The sequence below is a fragment of the Cyprinus carpio genome, chromosome B4, assembly GCF_018340385.1.
Source record: "Cyprinus carpio isolate SPL01 chromosome B4, ASM1834038v1, whole genome shotgun sequence".
In the NCBI taxonomy this organism is placed as follows: Eukaryota; Metazoa; Chordata; class Actinopteri; order Cypriniformes; family Cyprinidae; genus Cyprinus; species Cyprinus carpio.
Window position 1 is genome coordinate 26,447,368 of NC_056600.1, and position 16,739 is coordinate 26,464,106.

The window sequence follows — 16,739 nt, forward strand, 5'->3', positions numbered from 1 at the left end:
GAATTATGCATACAGTGCAGTACTTATTAACAAAACTTTCAAGTACATCTGCAGTGCTGTCACTACATTGATATTCCTGTTATAGGTGTCTTTGTGTAAATTGTGGCCAAATGCCTACAGAGGCTGAGAATATATGCTGCAGGGAGATACCACAGGTACAGTATTTTCCTAAATTATATTGCTATTATGCGTTCATCTTTCAAAAATCTCAGGTCGGTTACCTTTTTCATATTTTGTAGGTTTTAAGAAGATTACAACAGCTGGAAAATCCACCAGAATGTATGGTGGATCATCCTGGCCTTGAACCTGTTTGTTTAAATGTGTTCTCCCTTCAGAATGCATTAAACATCTATAGAGCAGACTATTGGCCTTTAGATCCAAGGGGAATAGAAGTGCAAGTTGTGTTCTGATGCATTTGAGTCATCAGTTTCTATTGTACCATAAGCGACTGCGGAGCAAACCATAAAGATCCCCATGGGTCACTGTTCACCTTTAGTGAAATTTTTTAGTATCACATACCATTCTATATAAAATACTAAGTACTGAATAGACAACACTGTTTTACTGAATACCACAGAGGTTTTTAATCAGTTATTCCACAGAACAGCAAAACTGATCGTCTAAAGACAAACATCAAGTTGCAAATAAAAAAAAAAAAGAAAAGAATAAAGTAATGATTAGACTAGATTACTTTTCCCAAAAAATAATTGTTTATTTGTCTCAGCTGTTACAGGTTTTTGTCCAACAGAAGCTTCGTCAGCCAGTGTTGGGGCTTTCTGGGATGGAGAATCAGGGTGGTGTGACCCTGATGAGTTCCCTGATGCTCAGGGAAGGTATGTGGGGTTCAGACCTGCCCTTGATTGAACCTAGACACATAGCTGGCTATCACTTCCAGTTTGTCTGGTTTCTCAAACTGGGATGTAAGATTCTCAGGTTTGGAGATCTTAAGGATATTGTCCATATATGGGGTTGGGTCCACAACAACTTTCTCAAAGATAAGGTCCAACAGGTTATCCATGTAGTCTGTATAAAAAAATAAATAAAAAATAAATAAATAAATATTGTAAATCGTTTTTATTTTCAATTTTCGAATGACTCTGAAGCAGTATTGCACACTTGTCACTTCATGGTTTTATATATGAAACTGTTAGTGATTTAATTCAAAAGTTATTTATCTTCTGCCTCTGATATTATGTCTGTACATACAATGTTTATTTTGCATTTAAAATAAAGCTTGTTAAACTCACGGAAGGTTGGATCTGCTTTCACTGGCTTTGCAGAGCATTGTCCTTTCTTGCATTTTGGAAAAACCACCTTAAATAGTGGCTCCCCAGCTGCTGTTGTGGCCTGGGGACGCCCAGCATTCTCATTAAAATGTAGGGCTGCCAGGTAGAGTCTTCAGAGGAGAAGTAATGGTTAAACATATGCTAGGTCACACTTGCTTATTATTTTGTGTGTTTGGAAATGTGAATACATTCCTTTCCGAATTATTATATTAAGTTACCTGCATAACATTCCAAGAAAAGAAAAGACAACATTCTTTGGCACAAAGTGCAGAATTACGCTGCGGAACGCCTCCAGTGATGAGGTCTGATGGTGAGGGCTCAGCTTCTCAACGTCCTTCAGAATCCTCTTGTTTGTGAGGACCTTCTCTAATCGACAGAAGGCAGGTGTCCCTGGTGGGAAAAGTAGAACTTATTAAACTTTATGTTTAAAAACAAAAAATAATAATAATTGAAATAACAGGGAATAAAAATCACGGCTTTCATATTCACATAGACATGATTTACAATGACACACCAGCTCTCAACCACTTGCTCTTGTCCCTTGAAGTGCGTTGTGGATGCAAACACCGTGGGAATACAGGATCTTCATGTGTGTGCATGTCTTGGACATGATTAAGAATTGAAGTCCACTTTGCGACTCGCTCTTGCCCCGAGGAAGAAGTCGTCGCTGTCCAATATATGTGGTTTTTTATACTGCGAAGCCACTTCTGCAGTTTTTCACTGTCTTTGCTCTGAGCAATCCTCAGCAGTTTCTTGGACACTCCTAATAATACAAACAAACCGTATTTCAGAGATACAGTATGTATTGAACACAAAATAATTAAAAGAGACATTAGTTATGCCATTTTACTGCTGTGATTAAAAAAATAACCAGTCTGTGAGACTATGAAAGTGATGAAGCACATAAACCCCACCTACACAAACAGGAGCGAATACCTTTTTCTATGTGCCATACATCGTTATACTGTGTGATGTTGGCCTCCCGCAGGTATTTTTGTATTTGAGGGTGCCGGTCTGTAACAATGCTGTCAAAAGTCACACAGTGTGCCCTCAAGAGATCAAGGCTCCTCCTCAGACCCTCTTTCTCCATGTTATTGCTCCCTCCAACTTCATTACTCTGATTACAAAAGAAAGGGCAGATATGAGCATGGTTGACAATGCCTGTTATGTTAGCGCAGAGTTAAACCACAAAAAAAATCCATGTGCCTTTTTATTTCTGTACATTTACATTGTTATATTGCATATGCCAAACATTTCACAACAGTCCATATTTTTAGACTCACCTGAACTAGCTGCAGATCAATAATAGTGCTGGTCCTTAGGTCCATCACAGAGTAACTGCCAAACTTGGCTGAATACATTTACATTTAGACATTTAGCAGACGCTTTTATTTAAAGCCACTTACAAATGAGGACAATGGAAGCAATCAAATTCAACAAAAGAGCAATAATATGCAAGTGCTATAACAAGTCTCAGTTAGCTTAAAGGCCTTTCCAAACTGAGTGCGAAAAGCGGAACGAATATCGGACACGCTGGAATAAAACAATAGATTTTTATGGATGCTTCCACATAGACCGCGAACATTCGTGCGACGAAAAAATGTTTTCGAACCAGTCCTAATTAATCTTTTCAGTTTCACAAAACGACAACACAGGCCGTCCAATAAGATTCGATCAAGGATCAGGGGACTGGAACAGCACAAAAAGGCAAGAGTGGTGGCGCTGTTTTGAAAACAAACATCGAAGAAGAATATCCTGGATAAGAGAAGAGAGTGGATGCTGAGTTCTTGTTATCCTTGGTATTTGACAACAGATTTATTCTCACATGTTCTTTATACAGAAAAACATTTCTATTAATTGTCCACTGAATTATGTGATGTGTAGAGCACCGTCCGTTTTCTTCCACGTGTGCGTGTTATGAGTCAGAGCACGTTCACTCTATTTCTATACATGAAATATGAAAGCAAATAGACATGATTATGACGATATATTTTCTGTATATGTTTTGTATGCAGCTCATGGTATTTTTATAGCAATAAAGGATGTTTATGACATATTAGCAGTGTAGCGTTATTAAACATACAAAGAGTGCACGTGTTATTACAAGCACTCGACGAAGGTTTAAAGTGGGTAAGCAACTACATTAATAATTACAAGCATTTTCAAGTGTAGCTTGATGCTAATTGTACTTCTAATTATATTTTAGTATTTAGCTTATTCCTGTAAGCATTATAGATAGTTTGTTTCTGGTGTAGAACCTTGTTTATCTTAATTTAATGCTGTATATTAAGCAGCGGATGATAAGATACATATCTGAGGAAAAATGCATTGTTGGTCGCCGTCACCTAGCATGCAGGTGTGAATTAGCAGAAGGCGAATAATCGTTTCGCGACGATTCGTTGACGATTTCGCATCGCGCGCAGTGTGGGAAGGTCTTAATGCAGAACACGTAACAAGGTTTTTTTTTAAATGAATGACCTTCACAGATGAAATTGTTGTGTTTACTTTGTATTACATTCTGTATTTCTTTTTTATTATTATTCTGTATGTTTAACTTTCATGGTAATATCTAAACCGAGACAGTCGTTCAGCATTTAGTACCTGGTGAATATGCCCTAAAGTCACCGCCAAGGACAATGTTCTGCTTCTGTCTGAGCTGCTGCAACATGCCATCCTGTGCTGTCTTCCAGCTATGTACAATCGCAGGCTCTATGAACCTCCGGGCATGACTTCGAAAGGTGCCGTAGTGGATCATTTTCAGTTGCATCGCCCGGAATAACTAAGGTCAGAAAAAGAGGAGTCCTTCTTCATTTCTTTAGGTCCAGTGTGGTTCTCAGTGATATTAATCGCAACAGTAAATTATAGGTTCGACAGTGAAATCCTTACAAACCTACCTTTTCGAGTTTGAAGAAAGAGGCACCAGTGGCATACACTGCAACAGAAAGCTGGAGGTTCCCTGCAGGAGTGCTTCCTACAACTGGCTGACTATTCCATTTCCTGAAGAAGTCACAGTGCGGGCAGCGTTGCTCCACAGCGAGGAATGTGCCAACCCTTTTTCTCCGCACACTGGCAACACCTTGACACACAGGGCACTGCTCAAAGAGCTGCAGCAGGCAGTTTTCATAAACGATGTACGCTGCTGTCTTATGAGCCGGCTTTGAAGATTCAGTTCTATTAGAACAATAAAGACTTCATTTAAAAATCACCAAATTTCCACATAACATATTAAAAATATCTTGATGAATGCAATCCTAATGAATGCATCACTCACGTCACATCGGTTGGCTCAGTGGAAGCTGTGACAGAGTCAGCCGGATCCATAGGCTCTTCCACATTCATACTTGAGCTGGCTCCAGAAGGGTCCTCCTCTAGCTCCGAGCGAGATCTCTTATTTGGCCTCTTTATTGGTGTTGACAATCGCAGTGGATTTGAGGAGCCAACACCAATATCTGGGCATAACATAGTTGTCTGTGTGCCTGTTACATAATAGTAGACATCATTTTACAAACGTGGAAGACTATACAATTAAAAAAAAAATGAATAAAAATCACAACTTACAAGTATCACAGAAACTCAATAGATTGCTTCACACTATAAAGGATCTGGATCAGCAAACCTGTGCTTCTGTAGAGCGGATATAGAGTTTTTATTGACAGCTGGGAGCCACATTGTGGTGCGTCCATCTGGCAGGCCACATGTTGCACCTTGGACAACTCTTCAGATGTGCTTGACTAAACAAAAGCAAATAAGTGATCAGGTAACATAACTTACCCCGTCCTAATATTGAAATACAAATATGAGTAGTTATGGTCTTGAATCATATGCATTTGCAGGCATTGCATTAAAGTTACCAGTCATCTTCATACACCTATAACTGCATATATATATATTTTTTTTTTAACATGAGTTATTAAACCATCTACAAAAGTAAGCCTAATGTAGTGTCACCATGTTATCTTTACCGACAAGTACACAGTATGCAATAAGACGATCATCTAAATGCATGGTTCATTATAAACTTGGGATTATTAATTATATTGAGAAGGTTGCACATAGAAAAGATGACATAAGTGTACAACTTTTGCACATTATTAGAAAAGGCGATTTGCAAAGATTCGTAGAAGAGTTAGAAACAGACACTCACTTCTTCTGGAGGTGCAGCAGGAACACGAATAGTTGGCACCGATCCATTTCTCAGGAGCAGCTTCTTAGCAAAGCCTGCTTTATACTGACCCTCGTTTACAAAGCAGTCTGGTGAGAAATGATTCGCGCAAACATGAACGCATTTAGGCAGGTCCGGGGGCACGTTCCCTTTAAAAACGAAATTCAGCCACTGCGTCTTCAGCGGCTCGGAGGTCGGGACTAAGTGACGACTGCTCGTTTCGTTATTACACCCAACAACCGCGCACCACAGTCGCTTTGGGGCCATTCTCCTCCAGCGTGGAAACACGGGTCTGAGGTGAAACACGGGTCTGAGGTAAAACACGCGCGCGTCAATCAGCGGCGCGCGTCCGTGTGACGCCACACAGACAGACAGACCGGCTCGAGCATCTGACGAGGTTTAAAAACAAACACACACACTGGGTAGATTCTTATCATTATATGGTGCTTGTGTACACACACTGCCAACACACATCCCAGTTCAAACCACTTGTAAAAGTGCATGTAGCATCCGATGACCCCTTTAAACTCTGTTTCTCCTTCATTAAGTGAATCGTTAATTCATTTTACTAGAAATAAAACAAAAACACCTATAGTTACACAATCGTTAACACAAATCAACCACGGTTTTGCTGCACTAACCGTTATTAAACATGGTATTTGTTGTGAAACTGGTTATTAACATGGACAAAAAAATAATTTTAATACATTTTTACTATAATAATGCCATGGTTCATCTTTAAAGCGATCTTTCGTGCGCTTTACACATGTAAAAATAACGTATGCAGAGATAAGCATGACAAGGCATTAACGACGTTACGTTGAATGATATTTAATTCGCTTGTAAAGGCTATACAATGAATGCTTTGCATCAGTTTAAACACTATAAATGCTTAAAAAACAAACCTTTCTTCAGCCGAATCACGGACACCGGAGCGCGGCGCACCCTTATGACGCCACACCGTCAGACCAAAATACAAGCCCTGTATGAGTGCAAATACTGAGAAATAATAAAAACAAATACTTACATACATATAAAAAAAAAATAATAATACACATAAAAAATATATACAAAAAACAAAATGATAAATAAATAAAAAAACAAACAATCAAATTAATAGCAGAATTTTAAATACAAAAATACAACAATAATACTGTGAAAGTATTTTATTCATAAAGGTGCAAAAGAGATAATAAATAATTACACTTCACAAATAGCTATAAAAAAAAATCAAAAAAAACAAAAAAGATGACTTCATTCACACTCCAAGCATAGAAGAAAACTTGTATTACGGGAAGTATGTTGCTGTGGATGAAAAGTGATGAAGACAAGAGGAGAAGTACTCACCAAGTGCGGAGGAGAGGAATTAAGGCGGGGCATTTTAAAAGGGGCGTTCCCAGTCTGGATGACCTCATTAGGGGAGATCACTAATTCATCTTTGAATATTCATGACGATAACAGTGACATCAGATGCTGCTTCTCGGGCACCTGAAGAGTGGACCATCGCTGATTTCCTCCTCTAACTAAAAAAATATAAATAAAAATGATTCAAAATTAAAATGAAAGTAAAAACTAAAATAAATCCCAAGATAAGTGAAAATGAGGTGGAAGAACAATGGAAGTATCCATAGTAATATTGTGATGTTTCCTGTCATTTTAAATGATCAGACTGTGTCTATGACAAAGGGTTCTAAAATATGACTTCTTATAAAAAGGGTTCCCATGGCTCAGTTTGCCCCAGGCTTTAGGGGTGAGTTGATTCAAGTCAGTGGATAAGATGCACCATCATAGGCCTGCTGCACAGAGCGGGTTTCAGTAAATTTGCGTTTAGTTTGACCAAAACCTGAAATTACGAGCTCAAGAAGGTGGGTTTTGAGCAGGTTTTGCATTGCTTTCTACTCAGGGCCAGAAAGCTCTCAGATTTCTGCAAAAATATCTTAATTTTCTTTATATAAATAATGTAACAAAAAAAATGAGAGTAATTAAATAAAGAAATAAAATTCATTTTTGAACTAAACAATCAATCTAAAACACAAAAGAGAATTTAACCAAACCAATGCTAATCACAACTCTGGATCAAACTCTTGAGTTTACTGAGCATGTTTATAGCGAGCCCGCTGAACCTGATCTAAACCAGGGGGCTGTTTCATAAAACAAGTTTACAAATAAGCCAGGTTTATTTCAGTTAGTCTGGCTTATCGTCACTTGATTTGGTTTCAGAAAGCAAAATTACCATAACTCAAGCTCAGTCACTGTGGCAACTAACCTGGTCTGGAGCAGGCTAACTGTCAGGCTAAGCTGAGTTCTGAGTTGAGGAACGCACTGATAGCACCACTGACTTTCTCTCACATGCAATTGTTTTAATTTATCATCAGACCAAAAATAAAAGTATACAGAAAATGCAACTTAAATAAATAAAAATATAGGCCTAGGCTACAACCTACTGTATTTAATGTACTCTGGCCAAAATTTAATGACCTTTTTTTAAGAAACATGAAAATATTTCAACATAGTTGCTACTTGTGCATTCAGTTGATCAGCAGTTTCTAGCCATGCAGCCTTTCTCTTGGGTTTCATGACAGCTGTACCTTTTATGGTTATAGTAGAACATAAAAACATTAAAATCTAAAATCGCTCTTTAAAGCATTACAAACCCTCAATTAAAAGTTAAAATCACTGAATTAAAAATGAAATAAATAATAGAAAACAGACTAAATTTTAACTGATAAGAGGAACACACATTAACTCATTTGAGCTAGTAAATAGTCCCGTATTAGCAGCTTACATTTGATTTACAGTTACTGCTATCATAAAAATACACAAAAATCTAAAATTAAAACACTAAAAGTCAAACAACAAAAACAACAAAAATTTATACAGCAAAATGTAGATTTTACTTAAAATTAATGCAACATTATTCTAGTGCATTGTCTGTTTAACGAGCATGCGCACAGCAGCGCCCCTTCACTTGTCCACTCCTGACAGCAAAATGGATCTATTTGCATGACTTTAACATTTACAGATGAAGAATATAACTGTGAAATGTCCGTTATGCACTGAGGAAAATACGTCTCAAATGCAATAAACAGCACAAATATATTCGCTGGTTGCCATAGTGGATTGATTGATTAAGGGCTGCTTAAGAATAAGCATGCACATCAAATTATCCTAACGTCCATCAAAGTTAATAAAAATAATAAAGAACTTTAAAAACCATAAATTAAACTTATTAAACCCCTATTGATTTTTTTAGACCATTATTTTCCAATTATTTCAGGTCAGGTTTTGGACTTTAATCCCCACTTTTCTTAGCGTCTTTTATGAAACAGCCCCTAGGTTGTATTTGTTTGTTTGGTCTAAACCTACTCTGAGTTTGTTCAGTGAGCTTCATGCAACAGACCACAGATTGTAAACTGACAATATAACTGAATCTGATTTAGACACGTGAAATTTTAAAGATGATTTACCTCTTTTAAAAACTATTTTACTTTTACAAAAACAGTCATATTTTTTTCAAAGCTAACTTGAACAAAATAAAACCCACTTAATGAAGTTTACATTTCATTATTTTTAATTGTTTGCATTTTTGAAAGAATGTGTTGAACACCAAAGTTGCAGCCTTCCCAAAAACAGACTAAAAATAGTGTTTGTTGAGTAAAATAAAATTAAAAACTGAATTAGTATGAAGGAATAAATATCACTTAAACTAATAAATATTTTAGTCAAAAGATTCTTTGCATGGTAGCTTTTTTTGCAATTAACTAAAACGGATACCACTAATCTGCTTATTTTTAACATACACATACTACATTAAAGGAAAATGCCACCGTTTTTCCACATTCCACTATGTTCTTCCCTCAATTTAGACGAGTTGATACGTACCTCTCCCGTCTCAGTAGGGCCTTTCCCACCACAGGAACCTTTTCATACTACCAGAACTAACTAAGGAACTACCCACTTTTGGGCGTTTTTGCACCGCAGGAACTGGGTGCGATTTTAGGACTTTAGGATCGGACTGCCTTTTTCGAGAACCAAATTAGCTCCTACTCCGGAGCAGGGTCTAACCAGCACAACTGGTACTACCCGTGATGCAAGTAGACGTTGATTGGCCAGACGCATTCAAAAATGCCCTCACCCGCCATTCTCACTCTTGCTTTGTGACAGTGCACTATCATGCTGGAAAATGCACGGATCATCACCAAATTGCTCATGGATTGTTGGAAGATGTCGCTCTTGCGGGACGTTTTGATACATTTCTTTATTCATGGCAGTGTTTTTGGGCAGAATTATGAGAGAGTCCACTCCCTTGGTCTCAGGATGATTCACTGTTGGCACGTCGCAGGACTCATGGTAGCGTTCACCTTCTCTTCTCCGAACTATTGATTTTCCAGATGTCCTAAACAGTTGGAAGGGAGCTTCATCAGAGAAAATAACTTTGCACCAGTCTTCTGCTGTCCAATCCTTGTACTTCCTGCAGAATTTCAGTCTGTCCTTGATGTTTTTCTTGGAGAGAAGTGGCTTCTTTGCTGCCCTTCATGACAACAGGCCGTTGCCCAAAAGTCTTGGCCTCACTATGTGTGCAGATGACCTTTATTTAAAAATCACATTTTGCTGTGGTATGAAAGTTCAGTTTTATAACTGTAGTATGTGGAAAAACAACATTGTGTTTGTTTAATAAAGCAGTCTTTATTGTAAAAGTCAGAGCTATACAATGTAAACGGTATCAAAAGCATCTGGTAAAACTTCCTGCCATTGTCTCCACCTTGAATGATTCCGACATGGCAGATGAGCACTGCTTCTATTTAAAAAAAAAAAAAAAAAAAACACTCAAATGTAACTTGTTACCAAACATTACTTGTGTAAAATGAAATTTTTCACATATACGGTACCTTCCATGTGTCATTTTGTGTAAGAGCAGATTCACCCACCAACTCCTCATATGGGTCATATCATGCTGAAAAGCTAAAGAATAAATTAGGAAATTGTTTAAATGTCCAAAAGTAATACCTTTTATCATAACAGAAAAATATAGGTAAAAATAATCACCTCCTTTTCAAAGACATTTCCAAAATGTATCACATTATTTGAAGACAACAACAATATACACACAGCATCCAGGAACTTGACTTGCATCTAGGAAAAAGTAAGCAGTCTTTTGAGGATGCATCAGCCTGTTGGAGTAAACAGAGGCATAAAAATATAGAGCCCTCTCTGGACTAGATGTGGGAACAGGAGCCCTCCCTGGGCTAGACTCTGGATCTGAGGCTCTCCCTGGGTCAGACACGGGAACAGCAGCCCTCTCTGGGCTTGGCGTGGTAATGGAAGTGAGGGTAATTAACAAGAGACACCTGAACCACAATCAAACAAGAGGGAAAACTAAGTCAAGGAGTGCACATGGGGAGAAAACCCAACAAAACATGTCCATAAGTCTGACAGTATGATTATTATAATATGACAACAGTTGTCTATGGCTAATTGAAACTGCCATTATAGACCCTATATAGGCATCAGGCAATATGAATGGCAGTAAAACAACTACCTTCACTCCTGAATGTCAATTTTCCCATTACTCAATAATCCTTTTGTTATGAAGATGAAAGTACAGTCAGACAGAGAATATATAATGTTGATATTTAATTTGACAAACATAAAGTACACAAGGACAGAGTACAAGTACAAGGTACAAGTCCTTGTAAAGGAGTAGCTTCTTAAGTCTGTTTAAGTCAGTGGTACTACACACATGAGATACTCCAAGGGCACTGCAGGCTTTTCTGGGTCCATGGGCATCTTTTGGGAGACAAAATCCCATTTCTCTCAACAATTCAAATGGCAGGTGGTTCATAAATATTAAACATTCAGAAATACCAGTATCAAAAGCACATACTCTGGCTTGTTGGTAATTTTGCTTGTAACTGTAAGATCTGCAAACACTTCAAAAAGATAGGGGAAGTTAAACTTAACATGGATGAAATCAAAATGAAACGACTTCAAAATCTAACTAGATACATTACACATACCATGATTATGGAGATACTTTTTAAATTCAGGGGCATGACACAAGATGTGCTGGAACTTAGGGAAATGACAATGGCACCTCCTTCGTTGTTGGGAATTCAAACAAAAGCAAGGAGCACAGTATTTTTTTCTAGAAAGAAAAAAGCAAGTTAATACATTCAACATGAAGAAATGTTAAATGAATATGTATTTTGTACAATGCTTATGAATACCATTGTCCTAAAAATATATGCAATGTTTTAAAAGCTTTGCCTGAAAGTGTTCAGGACATGACATTTTTGCATGTTCTGTTAAAATGAACTTAAGTTGGTAAGATTTTGGAAATGCAATGGCTTCTTACCTGTCATAACTGATAGCCAGGTACACAAAAAGTGAAGACAGAGCCAGAGAAAGAATGGTAATATTAGTTCTTAAAAGAACTGTAATAAAAAATCTAAAAAAAAAAAAACAAAAAAAAAAACAATGAAAGAATAATCATATAAAAAAAACACAATAAATAATACACAAAAAAGATATGGTAAGTGTTGCATGTGTACCTTGTATAATTCCAATCAAACAACATCAGTTTCAATTAGGGTTGCCAACTTTGTCACTACCACTAAAATGAGGGACAACAGGTTGGGCTGGTAAAAAATACCGTGTATGCCATTTGTACCTAATGATAGCTAATTTAGGAATAGTTCATTCCAAAAATGAAAACATTCATCGTTCTACTCACCCTCAAATTGTTTCCAAACCTGTATAGTTCAGTTCTTCTGAACAAAAAGGAAGTGCTATCTGGAAGAATGTTTGTAACCAACAATCTCGTATTTACTTCCATAGTATATTTTTTTTTCTACTCTGGAAGCAATGGGGACCAAGATCGCCATTACAAACTTCTGTCCAAATATCTTCTTTGTGTTCAGTCAGAACAAAGGAAGAAAACTCATAATTTCACATGATTTGGTTGACTTCCACTTTATAAAATACTAATACAGTAACTCTCATGCCTGGACACGCAAAGTACAGTAGGCGTTTAAATAATCGTTTTTCATTTACAGCAGCATTAACACAACAAATAGAAAGGTAATAGGTAATGGTTCAATAAAGGACTGAGATCAAAACCCTTGTGACTCCGGCACTGTAGTTTAGTAAAATTCATGTTAAGCTTGCATGTGACAAACTAAACATAACATAGCTTATGTATGCTGTAGTTTTTGTTGGATTCAAATAGCAAAACTCAGACATGCAACCTTGTGCACACAAATAGTGGTGGGGAATAAAATTCTAACACATTCTAAGTCACCTCAAAACTATATATAAGTTGGAAAACAAAACTTGACAAATAAAAACATTAAGTGCAAAAGAAGGAACAAGAGGGGCATGCCTCTGTAAACATGTACTTTTTCCATGGATAGTTTTATGGCTACCCCTTAACCGATTCAAGCATTCTTTTGTCCTTTGGTGCAGCCAGAGCAAAAGTCCTTTACTTGAACATTTCCACCGTTATTGAAGTTCCTTTTTGCGGGGCATCTCCGTTTATCCTGGACAGATAATCACTGCGATGAATGATGAGGTGAGATTTTGGTAGTCAAATAATTTAAAAACTCCGATATCACATATCTGAAGTTTGTTCTGAAATATTGATTTATTATCCTCATTTTGTCATGAGGTGGGACTCAATAGTCCATAGGGTGAACAACATCCCGCTGCTAGACAGTTGGACATCACTGTTTTGTTTAATTTTACAACCCCAACCGTATGTGTGTGTAAAGCTACGTTTGACTTTGTTATTATTCCACTAACCTACTCACAAATAACATCAAAACAAGGCTGCAATAAATTTCCTGTGCAAAACGCTTTTTACTACATAACACTGCAACACAAGACCATTGTTATCACATAAGAAACATTTTGATAGAAAAACAAAAATATTTAAAGTAGATAAAATTAGAATAAATAAAATGGGAAATGTCTACAATACTACATACTATTCCTACTGCTAAACTTTGCAAATGGCTTCAGCCCTTCAAGTCAATGAACTTAATAACAAAGTGGGCTTGCAATGATGTCCTGTGCAAAACAGCTTTTGCAGGTGAAAAATTTCCCTATACAAGACCAGTCTCACAAAAGAAACATTTTTTAATGTATTTAAAAGACACCAAGTTTTAAATGCACCCCGTCATTTTTTTTTTTTTTTAAACTGGAGTAAGCATGTGACGGCAGTGTGCACACGTCATGGCTCCGCTCCTACCCAATTCAAACAGAGCTGGCTGCCGGGGTTTTTTTTCCACTGGAGTACTCACGGTAAGGATGCGTGCATGAGACTAATATACGTAATGTTGATCATCACGAAATAAAGGGTTGGCCTGCGCTGGGTGTGCCCCTCACTTTTAACTGTTCTGTCTCGGCGGCGGAGCTCATTTGTGTGCGTCTGTGTGTGAAAAACGCATGAGGAAAAAAGAAAGACAGAAAGAACGGCTCCCCTCCAGCCGCGACTCGGCTTCCATTGTTCATGTTATGAGCCGTTTCCAAAAGAATTGGTGTTCCGCGTGAACGTCCTCTAGTGGATCATTCTCCCCAAAAAAGTGTATGATTAGCACTGTGTTGCAGTGGTTAGACAGCGCAGTAGTCAAAAAAACGGGCAAAGTGAGGGCGGGTTTTCCTAGATACTTTGAACACGTTAGTATTTAATGGTACTATTTGAAGTTAATGGTAGCCCCGCAAAACAAGAACAACAATAATTAAAAATTTAAAACATAAAACAACCACCACATAACAACAATACGTTAAGGAGCACCGCAATATTTATTATAAATGTAACACATACTATGTTTCTACTACTAATTAAATTATCCAATCAAACTAAAGTAGGCAAAGTTACACAGAAAATAAAAAAAAAAAAAAAAAAAACAAAAACAAAAAACATCAATCACTAAAATCAAAAATTACCAAACCAACAACCACAACAATCACCTAAATAACTAAAACATTTACATCTACAATAGATACATTTCATCCACTTCTTCCACGTTGGTCGATACTGATTGGTTGCCACTAATGGTGCAGTTTAGTATCGCTCTCGGCTCGGCTCGGCTCAGTACGGTATGGCTCGGCATGGTTTGCATTTCCACTGCAGTTTAGTATCGCTTTAGAGTTGGGTTGGGATTATTTTACATGTCATTTCCGCCTTTACTTCCACGACCCTAAAAAAAAACATTTCTTTCATTTTGCGTCGCCCCATCCGGAGATCTCGCTTTATCCGCTCCTCTGTGCTATCAACGAGAGAATGCTTGTACTTCCGCAACAGACAAAACAAAACTTTATGAGAATGCGCTCATTCGGTTGCATTCGATCATTGGAACTGTGCATATAACCGCGGTACTTATGTGTTTGGTTACAAGTTTCAGTGACGCAAGAGACGATAATCCGTGATCAGCAGAGCTTAACGTCAGGTAATGGTATGGTGTACCATGAGGAAAAAAAAAAGTTTACCCCCCAAAAAACCCCCCAAAAGTGAACTGTACCGAGCCGTACCATGCAGTGGAAAGGCACCATTAGTGGCAGGTCCCTTCTACCCATTGGCTGCTAGTTACTGGCTTCCGGTTGTCAATGGCAGGTACTTCCTGCCGCCAGCTTCCATTTTTTTCTGAACCTCTTCTGCCATGAGAACACCATTCAAGATATCAAATACCAGTTCACAACTTTGCATCTTCAATATATTGGCATCATGTTGAGAAAGTTTGGTGTGAATTGTTCAATGGCCCTTGGAGCAGCAGTTAAAAATTCAGAGCTTGATTAAAACAAAAAACATTCAAACAAAAATAGCTGGCTTGGTCTGAGTTAATGACTGTAAATTAATGTAAACTGTAAATTAGTCTCTATGAGAACAATATACAGTGCCATTTTGGAGAATATCCACTGAACATAAACGGCGTATGCTGTCGATGTGACATTTTTTTCACATCATTTCTATGTCAACGTGACGTGACTTCACATGAGTGCTAATTTGCAGAGCTCGTGCAAACATACCAATGTTGATATGATCCAATGCTTTTTTTATATATAGAAATACTTGCTGTTTTCTCCATTTTGTTATTGAGAGGAAAGCGTGCAGCATATATTTACATATTCATGTTAATGTTGCTTTCATCAGAGTGGGATGTTTGCTAACAGTATGCTGGTGGTGGAACTTTGAGTAAATCAGGGCCTTAAGAAAGAGGGTAGTAATAGTAGAAGCACAAGAAATGCAGTAGGTGGTTATTGTAGGATTGATTATCGCAGAACTTTACAAGGTTTCCAACTCTGGAACATGTTACCTATTGAAATTAAAGCAGAAAATTAAATAAAGTGTTTTACAATGATGGTTAAGCGCTGGTTAAAAATAAATCAGCTGTAAGCATGCTTATCAAATATTGAATTTTTAATTTTAAAGGTACACACACTAAAACAGCAAATTTTTTTCCCCCACCAAATAAAAAGAGGCACATACTCTATGGTTTAAATAATCCATGGGGTATTTTGAGTTGAAATTTCACACATTCTGGGTATACGTGAGACTCTTATTAAATCTTGGGCCAGATTTACTAAACAGGGCAAATTAGCATTAGAGCGCAATTCCATAAAAGCGTTTACATTAAAGAACACAGATGCAATATCTAATTTCCATAAAGACCAGCGCAATCTACCAAGAGCAGCACAAATTACTGCCTGCTTTAAGACATGCTTTTTTGGCGCTTTAAATAATGCTGCAACTACCAGAGAATTGACAATGCATATTCTCTAAGGTGAGTCAGAAAAATAGCGGTTCACACCTTTTCAACACTAATTTCCCACTGTGTGTTTTTAGTAAATCCTGACAAATGAGGGTTTGCACTGGCACAAGCTGATAGTAAATCTGTCCCCTTGTAAAAAGGGGCTTAATAAGTCACCTTTAAAGGGATACTCCACCCCAAAATGAAAATTTTGTCATTAATCACTTACCGCCATGTCGTTCCCAAACCCGTAAAGGCTTTGTTCGTGTCTTCGGAACACACAATTTAAGATCAGTTTTTGATGAAAAAGGAGGCTTGAGACTGTCCCATAGAGCCAAATAAATAACAGTGTCAAGGTCACAGGAAAGTACCGAAAAGCATCATCAGAATATCGATGGAGTATTCTGAATAGTTCAACATTTTTATTTGCGTACAGAAAGTATTCTCATCGCTTCATAATGTTACGGTTGAATCACTGATAGCAGATGGAGTATTCTGACGATGTCTTACATACTTTCCTGGACCTTGATACTGTTATTTATT

The 16,739-nt window shown here is 37.4% G+C and overlaps 1 protein-coding gene across 2 annotated transcripts; it reads right to left on the bottom strand.

Moving 5' to 3' along the window:
* Positions 1–561: 561 nt before the first annotated feature.
* Positions 562–6,431, bottom strand: LOC109076260. Of its 2 annotated transcripts, XM_019091991.2 has the most exons (12): positions 6,354–6,431; positions 5,431–5,837; positions 4,903–5,017; positions 4,558–4,762; positions 4,181–4,457; positions 3,888–4,065; positions 2,570–2,637; positions 2,223–2,403; positions 1,801–2,049; positions 1,505–1,676; positions 1,248–1,396; positions 562–1,023 (listed from the first exon to the last, which is right to left on the bottom strand). In XM_019091991.2, exons 2-12 carry the CDS (start codon positions 5,713–5,715, stop codon positions 845–847), a joined length of 2,058 nt encoding a protein of 685 aa, XP_018947536.2. In that variant the 5' UTR covers positions 5,716–5,837; positions 6,354–6,431; the 3' UTR covers positions 562–844. The 2 variants fall into 2 exon arrangements, with proteins under 2 accessions (XP_018947536.2, XP_042578764.1); XM_042722830.1 differs by lacking the exons at positions 5,431–5,837; positions 6,354–6,431 and having other exon boundaries at positions 4,845–4,984.
* Positions 6,432–16,739: the final 10,308 nt, after the last annotated feature.